General features: G+C 41.8%; 1 protein-coding gene across 3 annotated transcripts in view; it reads right to left on the bottom strand.

Moving 5' to 3' along the window:
* pip5k1ca (phosphatidylinositol-4-phosphate 5-kinase, type I, gamma a) overlaps positions 1–16,624 on the bottom strand; it is a 51,256-nt gene that overhangs the window by 21,344 nt on the left and 13,288 nt on the right. For all 3 annotated transcript variants that reach the window (XM_030082918.1, XM_030082919.1, XM_030082920.1), the window contains exons 2-7: positions 10,049–10,080; positions 8,594–8,680; positions 8,173–8,303; positions 7,929–8,046; positions 4,334–4,486; positions 653–952 (exon numbers count right to left, since the gene is read on the bottom strand). In XM_030082918.1, the coding sequence (XP_029938778.1) occupies positions 653–952; positions 4,334–4,486; positions 7,929–8,046; positions 8,173–8,303; positions 8,594–8,680; positions 10,049–10,080 (821 nt within the window). The remainder of the gene's footprint in view (positions 1–652; positions 953–4,333; positions 4,487–7,928; positions 8,047–8,172; positions 8,304–8,593; positions 8,681–10,048; positions 10,081–16,624) is intronic.

The raw sequence follows: 16,624 nt of genomic DNA, 5'->3' as shown, positions 1-16,624 counted from the left end.
GGCCCAGCGTGCAAGCACGCACACATTAATAAACAATGTATATGGGAGCCAATGTCAGCGCATGCACTTCCTCTCAAGCACATGCTCCATAGATGTAAACGCCAGGCGGTGATTTACAAGTCCGCCGCAAGCCTCACACCGGACCAGACACCTTGTTAAAGCTCTTGCTCATAACAAAGCTCAAATTTATGGTGAGGGATCCTGGGAACACCAAACACTGTCATAAACAGACTTTTCTTCTCTCCCTCCGCCTACTCTCTCTTGCATGAGCCTCTTTTATTGATCAGAGTGCCGTCACTTTCCAGGTTATAAAGCTCCTCAATTTATTTTTGCAGATGTTCTACACTGTGTCTCTCCATCTATCACTTATGCTGTGGATGCTGCATCATTTCACCTCTTTATCCTTCCTTCTGTTCTGCTCATGATCCTTTCCTCCAACCATGACTGCCAAGGCTCCACACACTCTGCAGCTTTTCCTCTCTGGAGACACTTTACGAGGTTGTCTAGATTCTCCTTCACAACCAGCAAAGCACTCTCTCCATCTCCGCCTCAGCCTGTCCTCCCTCCATCCTGCCGTCACTCTTGCCTGCGCAGCTCCAGAGGAAACAGAGGCAGAGGGAGTGAAGAGCCCTTTAAATATCAGTTTTCTCACCAGGCAGTCTCGCTGTAGAGTCTTGACCAGAGCGTTGTAGGTGTCCTGGTCCAGCATCAGCCCATCCTGAATGTCCTGCATGAAGTCCAGGTCTTTGAAGGTGGGCCTCGCCTTCTCCCGCTCCTTCTTGGATGCTCGCCTCTTGTAGGTGGATCCCTTCAAGTCGTATTTGAGGTGCATGCGTACCACACGGGGCAGGACGTTGTTCATTACAACTACACGGATGTTCTTCCCGCCCGACTGGACGCAGTAGAGGCCAAAAAACTTGGGCAGCAAAGTGCGCGGGTTCTGGTTCAAGTTCTGATGAAAACAAGAGAGGAAAAAATAAATAAATAAATAAATAAATAAATAAAAAACTCACAAATTAACTTTGTTTCATCTACTGTGGTCAGAAATAATTTCCTGTCAACTTATGCGACAATTTTAATTCAGTGGTTGTTGAGGTGAAAGGTTGTCTGATGACTCACAATACCAAGAACCACATCTTACAAGATGTGAAAATCAAAGTGATTTTCCTGACATCAACATGCAAGTTTGAGTTTAAATAATACAAACGAAAAGTAGCAGCTTAATCTTCCTCTTCCTGTAAGGAGTGAAAAATACATGAGCGTGATAGGCGATATGTGTTATGCAAACAGTTAACAGATAAACAAGACGCAACTGTCAAGTGCGCACACACACACACACACACACACACACACACACACACACACACACACACACACACACACACACACACACACACACACACACACACACACACACACACACACACACACACACACACACACACACACACACACAGGTTACAGTTACACGTTTCACACCTGATAGCACCAGGAGGCATTGCATAAGAGAGTGATTACAAATCATGAGTTTTCCCATAATGCTGTGGAAGGCGATCAATGCAGGCACGGAGGGAAAAAGTTCACACGCGCATAATTTCAGGCCTAATTTAAAGAACAGGTGATTTTGATATTTTCTCAACATGGCTGTGAGAGTAGGAACTGTTTCGCGGGTAACAGCGAGAGAAGGAGGAAAAAAACCGTGGCTGGTGCACTCTGTGTATTCACCGGATCCCCAATCTTTACAAATCTGCTGGACTCATTTTTGATAATTCATTTATTCTCTGAGTTATTTTGTTGATTTATGCCAATTTTTCCATCAACTCAAATGTAAGGAAAATCTTTTCAATTATAAAATGATTCAGAAAGGAAAAGATATTCAATGATACCATCTGGAAAGTGTGAGAAGCACCTTATGCTTCCTTGTGGAAGTTTTAGTGAGTGGAAAAAAAGTAAAACAAAAAACTTTATGAATATCTTGAACAACTGCTTGGTGCGACGATCGTAAAGTCTTAGACTTTCACCATTTAGCTTTAGATTTAATATGAAAGAAACATTTGTACAACAGAGAAAAACACCACCGACACATATTTTAAGATGCATTCAAGCTTTCAAGTCATGTTTAGTAAATCCAGTTCATCCAACTCAAAGCTGAGTGGCACGGGAGTCGAACCGAAGCGACAATATTTGCAGCATGGAAAAGTCACCAATACGTTACAGGGCACACAGAGAGACAGTTACACACCAACATGAGCAAACTCCATAAAGAAAGGCTCCTGAACCAATAATCATCCTTCTGTGAGACCAAAGTGTAAACAACGGATTTGCTGTGCGGGCTTGAAACTAATGGCAAAACTTTAAATAAAAATGAATATGGATGGATATTTTAACAAGTACTTTAAATAGTCTTTTTCATATTCTTGCATAAATCTGTTTTCCTCCCTGCAGAGCTCTCCTGTCTATCTTCAATCCAAAGGAATGAGGTTAGTCAGGCTGGGTGAACAACCTGCTCTGACCTTGGGACCTGGGCCAGCTCAGTCCCATTAGAGAAATGAGAGCAGAGAGGAAAACAGCAATCGCTGATCCATACCGAGGTAACACATAATATTCAGGAGTCAAACCAGATATGAGAGAAAAAATAAAAAGGAGCTGAGAAAGAAGAGAACAATGATGGTTGAAAAGACTTGGAGGACGACCTTTATATGGGCTTGTGGGGAGAGAGAGAGAGAGAGAAAGAGAGAGAGAGAGAGAGAGAGAGAGAGAGAGAGAGAGAGAGAGAGAGAGAGAGAGAGAGAGAGAGAGAGAGAGAGAGAGAGAGAGAGAGAGAGAGAGTTCACGGAGAGAAAGAGCATCCTCTGCCCTCAGCCACACACAACCCTCCTGTCAATGTGAGGAGGGCAGAGCCAACAACACAGACACGTGAGGGAGAGGAGAGGGATGAAGAACAAAGATGAGCATGACAGAAAAACGTGACAGAAAATGGATTAAAACTCAAGACCAGAGGAAAAGATAAAAGGAAGAGAACTGCACTGCCGGAGCCAAGGCGGCAGCAGCAGCAGCAGCAGCAGCAGCAGCAGCAGGGAGGGTGATAAGATAATAAAACCTCAGACAAGACATATGAGAGAAGGGCAAATGCACTGAAGGGAGCGATGTGGCAGAGTGGAGCCGGTTACATCACAGTGATCTGCATGCTGCCCAGAGCCAGACTCCTCAGCCAGCCCACAACCATCAGCCAGTCAGCTGCCGGAGACATGTGGAACTATACCAACGACTGGCTGCACGCTGCCTATCATGCCTTCGCTGTGCTAAAATCTGTAGCTTGTGGCTGCGTCTATCTTTCTGAGTGTGTGCTTCAGTCGGTGTGTAACACTGTGTTTTTTTGGTTCACCTGCCTCCTCGCCTCAAGCTACGGCCGTTCTACGTGGAAATGAATCGCTCTGCTTTCATTAAAGCGCCGTCTTAGACCAATTACATGTGAGAAAGCCCTTCAGAGCGCAACCAAAACCATGGAAAAGGTCACAGTGAATGAGCTGAGCCTTTAACATCCCTAAATGATTAAATGAATTCCTGTAGTGGTCGTCGCCCGCGGCTGTCGGCACATGAATAAACACAGTGCCAAAGCCATGAACCTGAGAGACCGAATCAGCAGCATGGACATACAAGGAACTGTTGCTGGTTGACTTCATTCAGAATGAGCCTGCAGACTGTGAAAGGGGGGGATGCGGGAGGGCTACTGTTGGTGAAAGTCACGCTCTGTTAGGCTTAAGTTCAGTACATCCGGCGACTGAAACACACCAGCCAGTCTCTTAGGAAACCGCCTGCAGGTTGCAGGAAGAAATGAGAACTGTTATGTCTGCATTACATGAAAAGGGTGCCACCCTTAACATTTGCAGAGTCTTACATAAACCTGAAATGCACAAATCAGAAATTAAAACAAAAAAAAAAAAAAAAAAACCAGAATGTGTGAGAGATGCACGTTCACACGTGAGCACACTGGCAGATTTCCCAGGCTTGTTAGGCAGCGCTGATGAATCTGTGTGCTGTGATAATTAGACAATTATTATATTTGTACAGCACATGATAACCGGCCTGCTCTGCAGTGGCGATGCCCATCACGAGCCTGAAGGCAAAGCGGCAATGTCCACAACAAAGAGAGGAACAACCTTCCCAACCAGGAACTAAAACGCAGCTAATCTGAATGGTGACGTAATACTCTGACATGTGGTCTTAACATATTTTGCTCTCAGTTTTATCCCCCCGCAGATTATTCACGTCGTAGATTTACTGTCAGAGTGTATCTCCGCTCATGCACTGTGACTTTGAAGCATTTGCTTACCATGTAGTATCCAGGTAGTAGTTTCTGCAAGAACTCGGCCTCCTTGTGCATCACGGTCTTGATAATGAACTCGTCATCTTTTGTGAGATAGAAGACTGAACCACTCGCCCCAGGGTTGGAAAGCTCGATCAGAGGCTCATTACATAGGGAGTACTGCAAATTCAAACAGATAATACCAAAACATTTAGTGAAAAGATTGCTCATACATTGAACAAAGTGAGAAAAAAAAACAAAACAAAACAAAACTGGCAACAACAAGACAAAATGTGTTGCTGTCAGAAATAGTGGGACAATTTACTTTGACAAATGTACCTCATGTTGTTTGTGGTTTGAACTAATTACTTGTTCAGCGTTTCCTTGATCCTTTTCGAACATTTTTGCAATTTTCTGCAGGTATTAAATTCAGAATGAACCTATATTTTCCATAAAATGGTGAAATGTGTCAATACCAACATCTGATATATTATTTATGTTCCACTGGAAATACATTTCAAGGATATCCAGCTTTTTTTATTTGAATTTAAAGCATTGCACCAACACTTGAGGAATTGGGGTGTACCAGATATAAATTACAGCTATTTCATCACCAATTTTTTTGCTTGTTTTTAAACAAAATGAAGAGCAAAATGAGCATATAAACTGTCATCATCAACATAATGCTAAATTTGATGTGACCAGCTCTCATTTACCAGATGTGCAGGCGACTTTGATCAGGACATTTTCTAAGAATTCAAAAGGATTTGAAGGTGTGGATTTTATAGGCCAGTGATGATACACTTGTGAAGTGTAAGATACACAGAATCTAAAAATATGTATTATATCTGTGTGTTCAGAACTGACTGAGTTGTGACTCAGAGAACAAGCAGCTTAAGTGCTTTATTTGCTTTCATAAGCTGTGTGTCACGGACACAACAGTTGAGCTGAACAAATCAGCTGGATTCCGCAGCGCCAACACATGTCAGTGTGTACCTTTACATTTGTTCTCACAGTGACTCAAGTCCAACTTAGTCTATCTATAATATTTCTGGAGTCCAGCAACAAAAAAAAAAGAACACAGGAAAAGGCAACTGTACAGCATAAGGCTAATCTGAGATCTGCTCGGTAACAGCAAATTAAAGGGGCGTAGAATGCTGACCAGAGGGGTGCGACTGTAAACTTAGAGGATGTGGATATGATGAGTTCACTTAATCGCTTCAATTGACCGCTCAGGCATGCACAAAACGTACATCAAGATGAAATAACTTAAAAAAAGGGGAAGCAGAAGAATAAATGCTGTGAAAATTGTGGCGAAAGTAAATACAGTAAATGCACTTTAATACCAATTCCAGCAATGTTAACAGAGTTCACTGTAATGTCATGGTTTCGCTGGTCAGCCTTTTCTGCCCCCCCACCCCCCCAACCATTCTATTGCTAAAAGCTGCATTCATATGACTTCTACACAGCCTACACAAACCTGTCGGAGGAGATCACTATTTAATTATCTAGGAAATGTTTCCAAGTAAAACACAGCAACGTAGAACTGGAACAAGCCTAACTTAGCAGAGTTACAAATTCTTTAGTAGGGGTGATCAGAAAACACTAAAATTTCAACATTTCAACAGATTAATTAAATCGCGATTACAAGGGTGAACATTAGCCTTTAATGGTCACCCTTTTAAAACCCTTCAACGGAGTGAAATCACAGCTTCTTTGAGTCATTAAATATGGATCACATGAAGCATGCCACCACCTGCCACATATAATCAATTATTTAATGAGAGTTGGATAAATACTGTACATAATCCTTGTGGCCATAACTGACAGGTTTAGTAATTTTAATAACACTACAGTAATTGTCTATAGTTAGGCTTTACCACATCTTGGTCCTTGATGATAAACTACATGTAAGTGGGTTTTTAAACTGTAAACTGAACTATAACTATTTTACTACGTTATCTCAGGCAGTCTCCCAGCTATTTTTCACTATTCCTATTTGGCTAGTTCAACAGAAGTAACACTGGTTTTCCTGCTGCAGACCTTCCTGTACCGTCTGATGTGCAAAACTTAAAATCACTTCTAAATAAAAGAACTCGGAGGATTACACATTTAACCCCAGTGGTTTATAAAAAGTTAAAATATGTGTTTTTCTGTGGGTCTCACCTCCACCTCTACACTGCCACCACCACTCCCGATCCACCCATCTTTATTTGTTTATTTTGTACATTCACGTCTCATCATGATGTCGTCCGGCAGTGCTACTGGCAGACCACTTGAGTCCTTGGCTACACCCAAACACGATCCACAACAGTCAACGACAACACAAAGCAGCTCTCATTCAAGTGCTGCTGTCATGCTGCCCAAAGAAAAACTCTTAACAGCAGATCTATCTACTATTGAAAGGTGCATGAAACCTCCTGGACTGTTAGCTATGATTACAAATGTCCAGTGAGACTGACTAGACCACAGAAACCTCTCAATTATAACAACATTATCTATGAATCAGAATAACAGGATGTAATTAGGGCTCTGGATCCCCTCAATGATGCATATTTGCAGTGTTTATTACAAGCAACCAAACGGCTAATGAGCAGGTAAGATGAATGGATTTATTGTACGGTTTTCATTTATATGTTTCTGCCTCCATAGACACTCGGTCTAACTGACAAATTGGAACATAACCATATCTTAAACTGCAATAATCAGATTTGAGCGTCACTGAATGACTTGTGTGGACGATACATGGTGATGAGTGCTCACAGGCCGACTGCAAGAGGAGGGAGGAAAGACGACATTTTCACATGGTGGGAGTACCGATGTGTTAACGGGAGCACACACAAACACTGACTAAGCAGTTTGCGTATACGCAACAAGACTGCTCCAAGCGTGGTGGTGAATCATTCTGCTCGCAGCTCCTCCATCCTGATGGGAAGAAACAAGGTGCAGACCTGGGCTCACTTTCTTCCCCTCTGCCCTCTCTAATGTCAACTCACAGACTCTTGTCCCGACTCGTCCTAATGTCACCATCTTAATGCGCAGCACTCACTTCTCTCTTATGTTTCTAAATTAGATTTTTCTTCAGCGTATTTTCTTGTTTTGTTACCCTTTCCCAAAACTCTCAACATCTCATTTTTTATACATATATTTCAGAATATTACTTACAAATTTGTAATACTGCTGTTTTTTTTTTGTTTACTAGTAACTAGCTAAAGTTACTAACATCTTTTACAATTTATTTACGATAGTTTAACGATGGCAGTGCTCAAACATGGATGACCTGCAGAAACCTATTTAGGTGATAAAATACTGAAACCTTTGTCTTTTTTTATTGTTTTTTTGTTAGACGCTCAAAAAGACTGTCTGCAGAGCGAAAGAAAAAAAAAGATTTATGTTTTTTCTCCATATGTAATTTCACGACGGCAACAATGAGCCGCTACCAGAGAGGCCCTTAGTTGCAGATTCTATAATGTCAGTATATACACATCATGAAACTGGTTAATAGCTGACCAGCTCAACACATGCTTTCCTGCTACTTAGCTCCATCTGGTTGTAGTCTTAACATTTCTTTGAAAATTTAACAACTCACTGTAATTTGGCACACAGAGGAGTGATATCTTACCAGGTAGTCATCCGGCCTGATGCCAAACAGTTCTCTGAAGTAGCGAAAGGCCACAGGAGCGTACGTTTTAAAGCGGAAGTCTGGAAAATGGTGGGCAGGAGTGAGATTGCTCCCCTCACTGGAAATGAGAAAAAATTGAATCAGTGAAAAAAAAAAAAAAAAACTCTCTACTACAGAAAAACACAAGACTACCATAGTGTCTTTATGGGCCTTTGGTATGTATATGTGTGTGTATGAGTAGCACCTGGGGAAAAATATGCTCTCCACCACATAGAAGTCCTGCATCAACACATCTCTCTCAGGCTTGGAGCTCAGGTTACCCACTGTGTAGCCGATGCCCAGCTGGATGGCACCTTTCAAGGCTGAAGAGGTGGTCTGCAGAGGGCGGCGGGAGTAAAGGAAAAACAGAGGCAGTGAATGAAATGCTTGCCCCCTTCGATAACCCTATACTGAGAAAGTAAAAATGTCCTTGGCTGTGACTGCACTAGGCATTATCATCGTTTAGTTTTAGCAGTTAAAATTATAAAGTGCAAATGTCTATAGACAATGTAAAAAAAAAAAAAAAAAAAAAGAAGGATATATTATATTAAAACACCAAAATCCCTGTCAAAGGAAACTTTGTGGTGGCAACCACAATTCTAAATGCATTTGCATTTGCATCGTACCTTCTTATACGTAGTTTCTCCCGATGCGTCGACCCCTCTGTGGCCAATTTTCTTTCCCTGACCAGGCTGGCCTGAGGATGAGGGCATCTAATGAACAAGAGAGAAAGCAAAAGCAAACGTGTTACTCAGACAGGATCTCTCACACCTGCTCATCAGCCGCTTTGATTTCAATATTAAAGACAGCAGAGTGACGACGTATCAACAAAGCAGAGCGAGTTGAAGCCTTGAAGTTTTCCCCAGAGCACATCAGGAGTTCATTTGGAAGTGAAGCCTGAACTTCAGTTCATATGGTTTGAGGATCTTTAGTCAGTGAAATGTTGAACTCTTAAACTCCAACTGTGCATGCCATGACGTCTGCCTGCTTCATCTGAGATTTAATTCAGCACAGAAAATGGTTTCATGGTCCACCTTCTGGTTGTGCTGCCTGTAATGCTGATGAGGCATTTTGGCTTGAATTAAATACTTAACAGACTGAATTTGAACACACTGAACAATATGCTTGAAAGGTCTGCTTTAATGTACACCGCAGTGTCTGAAGTAGCAGATGGGCGGGATTAAACAAATTAGGAGGATTAAAATCATGTGAGCTATGTGATCCAGCCAAGACAAGAAACCCAACGCAAACTCTTTAACACACTTTGTTCTGCCTCATATTCAGCAGACTGTTGACACAGGGTCACCGTGACGCATCAAGCAAAGGAAAATAATGTACAATAAATTCAGTGAGATGCAATTAACCTGACCACTATGCACAGAAGAAACTCTGAGGACATTGGGGTCAGACATAAAGGCCACTGGATGTAAAGTATAAGAATAACTGAAAAATGACTCATTTCGATTTTCCAACAAAATGAAGATCAAAGTGAATTTGTTCTGTTTGAGAGTTGCTGAAATAAAAACACTTAAACCACTCAACATTGAAAACTAGCTTCCCTTTTCCTTAAACAGTGGCATAACATCAAGGCGCTGCAGGGAGGGTGAGTTTGTGAAAATATGCTGAAGGCTTCAGAAATTATGTCCCTGATGAAGCAACAGTCCTTGCCGACAGCAGCGTTAAGAAAGACACTGCGGCAGACAGGATTTGAGATCTTGACATCTTGAGAGGTAAATTTAGCTCAGACGCAATTGTTTGTTACATATGTAGATGCAGTAACAATCTGGAAAATATGGTTTTAAAATGTTTTCAGTGTATTTTGTACTAGGAAGCAGTGTCGCAATTAAAATTAGCAAAATTTAGACATCAGAATTAAAAAATGTCTATTTCTTAGGGGTTTTTCAGAAAAGTGTTTTTTTTCCTCGTGTGCTCACACTTGTTTAGACTGAGACAAAGGAAAACATTACCTGTTTTTTTTTGTTTTTTTATAGGTCATTGTACTTGGATTTTCTAGTTTGGCTCATGTGAAGGATCAAATAAAAGCACAAAGGTTATAATGTCAGAGACTGATAGCGGCTCACCTCTGTGATGAAGGCTTTCTTAGCAGCAGCATCTGAAACGGAGGAGAAAAGGGAGACGGGGATGGCTGTTAGTCACTGCGTGGCAGAGAGGCCTCATTCCTCACCATCATTACTGATCTCTGTGACACAGGATGAATCCCACAGGGTGGACGCAGCAGTTCAGCATTATGTAATAACAGTGTCAAACACAAGCGGGACCCTGTCAGCTACAGTGGCTGCAGGAAACAGAACCATCAGGGACAAGGGCACCAAGTCCTTTTCAGAGCCTCATGGACGGAGAGTGTGACTGAAAGCATTTTTTTTTTGTCTCTGACATCCAACTAACTGATATCAGACCAGACAGTTCCCAGTTAAACACCTCTAACTTTCTAACTGCATGGTTCTAACGTTTCCTGTATTCACTGAACAATCCCAGAGAATCAACCTTCATGACTTTTAGTAGAAACTGGCACATCTGTGAAGAGTGTCTGATCAAAAGGATCAACGGTGCATTACAATATTAATGTAGACCATTTGTGAAAGTGATAAATGTTAAATAAGTAATGAGCCCTCCTTTTAAGATGCTGTTTTCATTACCTAGGCTCTCATTAGTTCTATATTAAGTGGGACAAAAATATTCATAACAAATATATTGTTCATTAAAGATCAACCCAGGATTAAACTCTAAACTGCCTACATTAGATCAAGCAATCAAGTAAATGTCAGGCAGTCTGTTTGTGCTTATTTCATGATAATTTCTGATCTAATAACAGGATGTAGGCAGTTCAGGAAAAGCAATCAGGCGGGTGTTTTCACTATCACAGCCTGGAATATATGCATAATTATAGATGTATACCACTCAGCATGATAATGAGGAGAGAGCTAAGAAAGGCAGGGAGGATGAAGCGAAGAGAGATGGAAATAAATGGCTGAAAGGAGGTTTCTGACGCCACTGAAACTGATTAATTCTCTTATCATCAAAATCACAATCACAGTCAGACGTCCAGATGGTGGAATTTATTAAAAAAAAAAAAAAGAAAAAAAAAAGCAGCTACATAGTTGGACTGTCGACAAAAAAATAAATCAAGATTACGAATATCAGAACTGGGAGAGAGCGCTCATGTTTGGATATTTCTAATTTTGCAAATACATTTTTTGTAGCACTCAATAATGACAGAAAATGGAAATCATCATCAAGACCTTTCTGTATGGACTTCCTGCTGCTCTAAGCAGTCTACTGTGACTCAGTGTGTCCTTCATGCAGCTGAGACTCCCATGGCTGAGCGTGTGTGTGTGCAGCACTGTCACTCAGGAGTAAGGCAGCATCCTCACAGCTTCACCCTGTACGTTTTCTCTCTAGTTTCCTTGTCTGCCGGCCTCTCGTGGGCGCCCATGTGACTGAACCACAGAGTAGCCAGTTTGCCGCCCCTCCTCCTGCTCTGCTTCTCCTCTCCCTCTGTCTCACACACACACACACACACACACACACACACACACACACACACACACACACACTGAGATGAGCAAACCAAAGTGTGCCAATACAGCCCTCTGCGAGTTGAAAATCCAGGGGAAAATATTTTAGAGGGGGAAAAAAAAATGCAAATAACCGACAGCAAGTTGGATGAAGGAATGTTCGGTATGCTGAAAATTAAAGAGGAAGAACCTCTGATTTAAAGTGAATGTTATTATTCACTTCGCATGCGATGGAGCCGTTTCATCTCATGCCATTTCAAAGCGCCTGCTCGCTGTTTATTTGTATGTAAGAGTGTCTGTCATGTGCTGCAACATTGCCTCTCGTCTTGCTCTCTGCATGCCTGCACCTGCTAAGACAGCCCGGTTTGCACACAGAGGTTTGCGAGTGTGGACTCAAAGCACTGACGGTGTGAGTTGTCAGTGTGTTGTGACTGAGCACATGTGAGCCTGGCTATGTTTCCAATCACCTTCCATCCGTTTAACTTAGAACAAACCACAACCATGGCCGCTTAACAAGTGAAGCCCACACAGTAGAGCTGGATGAACGGCAGCAGTCCAATTCACAGAGCACTTTTCCATCCGTCATAAAACTTTACTCAGTTCAGGGCTGCAGGTTGTTAGTGCATCAGCGATCCCCCTTTAACTTTGGGAAGCATACGTCAACATCACTCCAGGTGAAAACATGACATATGTGGTAATTATGCATCTCTGAGACGCATCCTTTTCTCTTTTTTCCTCCCTCTGACATTAACTTATTGCTTTTTACTGAAAACTGCAACACTGCAAGAATGTAGAGGCATATTGCTCTTGCTGTTTGTGATTCTTGGGGTAGGGATACAAACAAAATGGCAACAAACGTGGAGAAAAAAACTATGCTGCCGTTTATGTAAGATTTAAAATTTATGTTACTGTACTATATCTGTCACTATCTGATGGTAGCACTGAATCCAGGTTGGGCGTTTCAATGAGTAAAAATAAAAGTGCTCAGCATGTGGTACAATCAGTCTAGAAAAAAAAAAAAAACTATTCCAAAAATACATTTACAAAGAAAAAAGCTGCACTGATAACATGCCATCTGTGTCACCTCTTTACATTTATCTGTAATAAGCCCTGTAGTGAGGACGGGAGGTAATGGGATCCACTTCAGCACTAAGCTGCACGAGACTGTAGAGCGCTTCACGAGACGGAACAAACAAATCTAATAGTCTCCCAAATAAAAGGTTTCTTGTAAAGTCCGTTGCCTGGTTAGACTGTAATGTGTTGGTTTATGGGACACTCTCACTGCAGGTAGGAGACTGGCCCTTTAGCAGCCGGTGCAGGGCGTGTGAGATGATGTCAAAATAAAACTCGAGTTACTTCTGGGCTTGTTAAAAACAACTGCGAAGTCACCATGCTCATATGCGAAGCCTGATGTACAAAAGTTTTCTTCAAATCAAAGACCAAACATTGTATACATGAGGAGAGATTAACGACTCAAATCAAATAATTCAGATGGTCATCAATGTATTGTACGTCAACATGAGTTCCCTTTGTTCAAAACCAATAAAGCATGTTATCCAACGACTCAGATCACTTTAAAAAATACATATTCCAACAACAAAGAATACAGCCAGTTGTTCCCACTACTCATGTAGTCATGAATTAAGATCCCTGAAACACAAAAATGTCCACTGCACATGCAAAAAAGCAAAACTAACTCTTGCACAAACTTGCTTTACAGTGCAGCAGGCAATGTACATCTCAAGGAGCCACACAACAAAGCATACACAGCACATCACAATGATATAACAGGGATTAGGCTATTCAGCTGCTCCCTTGTACAGTAATTGACAAAGCAAGTCATTACAACTTGCACTGTAGTTTTTATACCAGATGCTCTTCCTGCCACTCCAGGATTTGAACCTGGGTTCCCTATACTCAAGGTCAGATTCGTTGTGGTACTAACAAGCTGTGACTTACAGTATGTGCTGCCCTCACACAAGCACAAGCACACACTCCTGTGTGCACAAATTAGACTCGCCGATTCCAAAAACAGTACATTGTAACTCAAGCTTCACAATTATCTTATCTCTGAACCAACTAATCTTTCAATTACAAGTAAAATGTTGGGTTTGAGGAGTGTATTAGGCTTTTGGACAGCACCAAGAGAGAGAACACACACACACACACACACACACACAGACACACACAGACACACACAGACACACACAGACACACACAGACACACACAGACACACACACACACACACACGTATCCATGCCTGCCTGCAAGCACGCCGGTGCAAACTCTTGTTTCCATGGCGCCCCATATTGAGGTCAGCCAGCATTTTTATGACAACCGCACATGTTCCTGGAATCAACAGACAGACGCCGCTTTTCACATGTCCTTTCATGCTGTTGTTAAATAGGGCATTAGCACAGAAGGAGATCACAGCTGACTTGCTTTCTTTTATAACACAGTTATAAAACCAGGTGCAAACAGACAAAGCTTATTTACCTTGGTGCTGTTGGAACAGCATGAACTGTAAAGCCATACTGTAAGGATTTCTGTGTGAAAATGTGAAAATCGGGACGTACTTGGACACTGAACTACAACAAACTTGACATCCTTAGGCGAAGTTAAACAGATAAGGAACTACCTCAGACACGGGACGGATATAGATTATCTGGTAACCTGCAAACAAAAAGAATGAATGACATTTACATCTACTTAATGACTGTTGACAGCACACAGCTGGCAGCATTGACGTGCCTTACTTAAAGCACGCCGTACGACCCAGATGGGATCAATACCGGGTCTCCCAGAGGATGAACTAAGTAAGAGGCAGTCTATGAAATGACGGTTCGTTATCTTGGCAGAGCGAAAGTGGTGCTGCTCCAGCTATGGATTGGGTGTTAATTTTTCATGCCACCACAAAGTAGCATTTGATCGCCGTGTCAAAGGGTCAGTTTGACCCGACATCCAGAAAGCAGAAATCCATCAGTCGGTCAATTTTAGAAGAGAAAAAAACCCACAGTGAAGCCTCCTCGTTCTGCAGAGGGTGTGAAACACATTCAGCTGCCCAAAGCTGTGGTGTTGCAATATTATCTCTCACAACAAGCATGAGGGTGTTTTCAAGACGGAGCCCATTTTTCCTTTCATATCGAGAGCAATGTTAAAGTTAAGTTCATGGCACCCTGGATGCATTTTGATGGTCAAAAATGTGGGATAAGTGACTTTTTTCTGTGGATTTTTTTCTTAAAATAAATTCAACTTTCAACATCTGGCAGATATTTAGCATAACTGTGTTTTTTGCTGTGTATGTTTTGATTGTGCATATTTCACATGTGTCAAACTCATGAATCCTGTTTGTGAATTGATGGTTATACTGTGGAAGATTCACACAAACCTCCATCTGTCTGCTTTCTGAATTGCTTGGATATCATAAATTGTATAGGATTTATGGTTATTTTAACTCCCGGTACATGTAAATACTGTTAGTTGTATCGGGATATGAACATAAGGGTCAACACCTTTTCTGCCCTGAACAGGTTTTCCCATAGAGGTCAAGATAAACAAAACGGTATAAACAAAACTGTATATTAAAAAGGAGTTTAAACTGTTTTTGTTTTGTTTTTTCACTCTCAACCAGCAAGTTTTACAGACTGTCATCTGAAACTGAACAAAGAGTTTCATGAATTATTTGTATCTACTAATAAATCGGCCTTTATCTTCCTTTCCCAGGACTGTTTGCTTCATTATTCACAAATTATCACACCTTACTGTGGTTGTTTAAGTTATATTTATAGCTGTGAATCCATTTTCAGCACAATTGTTTTTCTTTTAAATACTGCACTTTCACTTTGTTTTCATTAATGTCAATGGGAAAACTCACAAAGTTTCAAGGCTTTGGACACAGACATTTACCAGCTGTTTGAATGTGGCAGAATGATCAATAACATAATTATCTGTTATGAGACAAAAACATTTATCCAAGAGGAATACAAATGTGTTCTCCATCTAAAACACAGAGTAACCATGCACCTCATCAGTACTTTGAAAGCTTGGTGTTGCTGTCTGCATGCATTTATAATCATGTCAAGAAATCATCTTGACTTCCTCCGTGATGATCACACACTTGTATGGTGACCCTTAAAACTACAGAGTTATCAACTTCTTCATGTTAAGCTTTTCGAAGAGGCTTTAAACGTTCCTTGCAAATATGGCACTCTGACTAAACAATGTGCTTAGAGCTTATCCCCATTGATTCTGCATGTAAACACGCACGCACGCACGCACGCACGCACGCACGCACGCACACACGCACACACGCACACACGCACACACGCACACACGCACACACGCACACACGCACACACGCACACACGCACACACGCACACACGCACACACGCACACACGCACACACACACACACACACACACACACACACACGCACACACGCACACACGCACACACACACACACACACACACACACACACACAAAGCATGTAGGTACACACACAAGCGCAGCTACTTTCATACTGGAGAAGGAAATTAAGTTGCATTCATCTCTAAATACATTACCAGGACTGGCGACGATGGCGCCAGCACATACCCACAAGCATCTCTTTACATTACATTCCCCTCAGCATCCCTCTGATTTAATGAACAGCGTGGTGTGTGTAGAGTAAGGGAAGCTGCTGTGTCCTCTGTTGTCAGAACTCAACACACACTCTGTGCAGTACTGTAAATGCATAAATGCAGAGAGAGAGAGGGAGAGAGAGAGAGAGAGAGAGCGCGAGAGAGGGAGAGGGAGAGAGAGAGAGAGAGAGAGAGAGAGAGAGAGAGAGAGAGAGAGAGAGAGAGAGAGAGAGAGAGAGAGAGAGAGAGAGAGAGGGAGAGAGAGAGAGAGAGCGCAGCTGGAGACAACAGCTTTTTACTATGCCAAGTCATCCATTATGATCAGTAGCACCAGGCAAGAAAGTGGGCATGTTTAATAAAAAGCTCCATACTGCAGCTCGCTAAAAAAAAAAAAAGGAAAACATCTCCCATTGAGACACTTTGCTTGAGGCTATGTGATGAGCGATGAATTGAGAGTCCACGTACAGGCACATGTAATTTACACACAAGGCATGCATG

Source organism: Salarias fasciatus, chromosome 23, assembly GCF_902148845.1.
Source record: "Salarias fasciatus chromosome 23, fSalaFa1.1, whole genome shotgun sequence".
NCBI lineage: Eukaryota > Metazoa > Chordata > Actinopteri > Blenniiformes > Blenniidae > Salarias > Salarias fasciatus.
The sequence above is the reverse complement of the archived record's forward strand: the minus strand, read 5'-3'. Positions and strand labels throughout refer to the sequence as shown.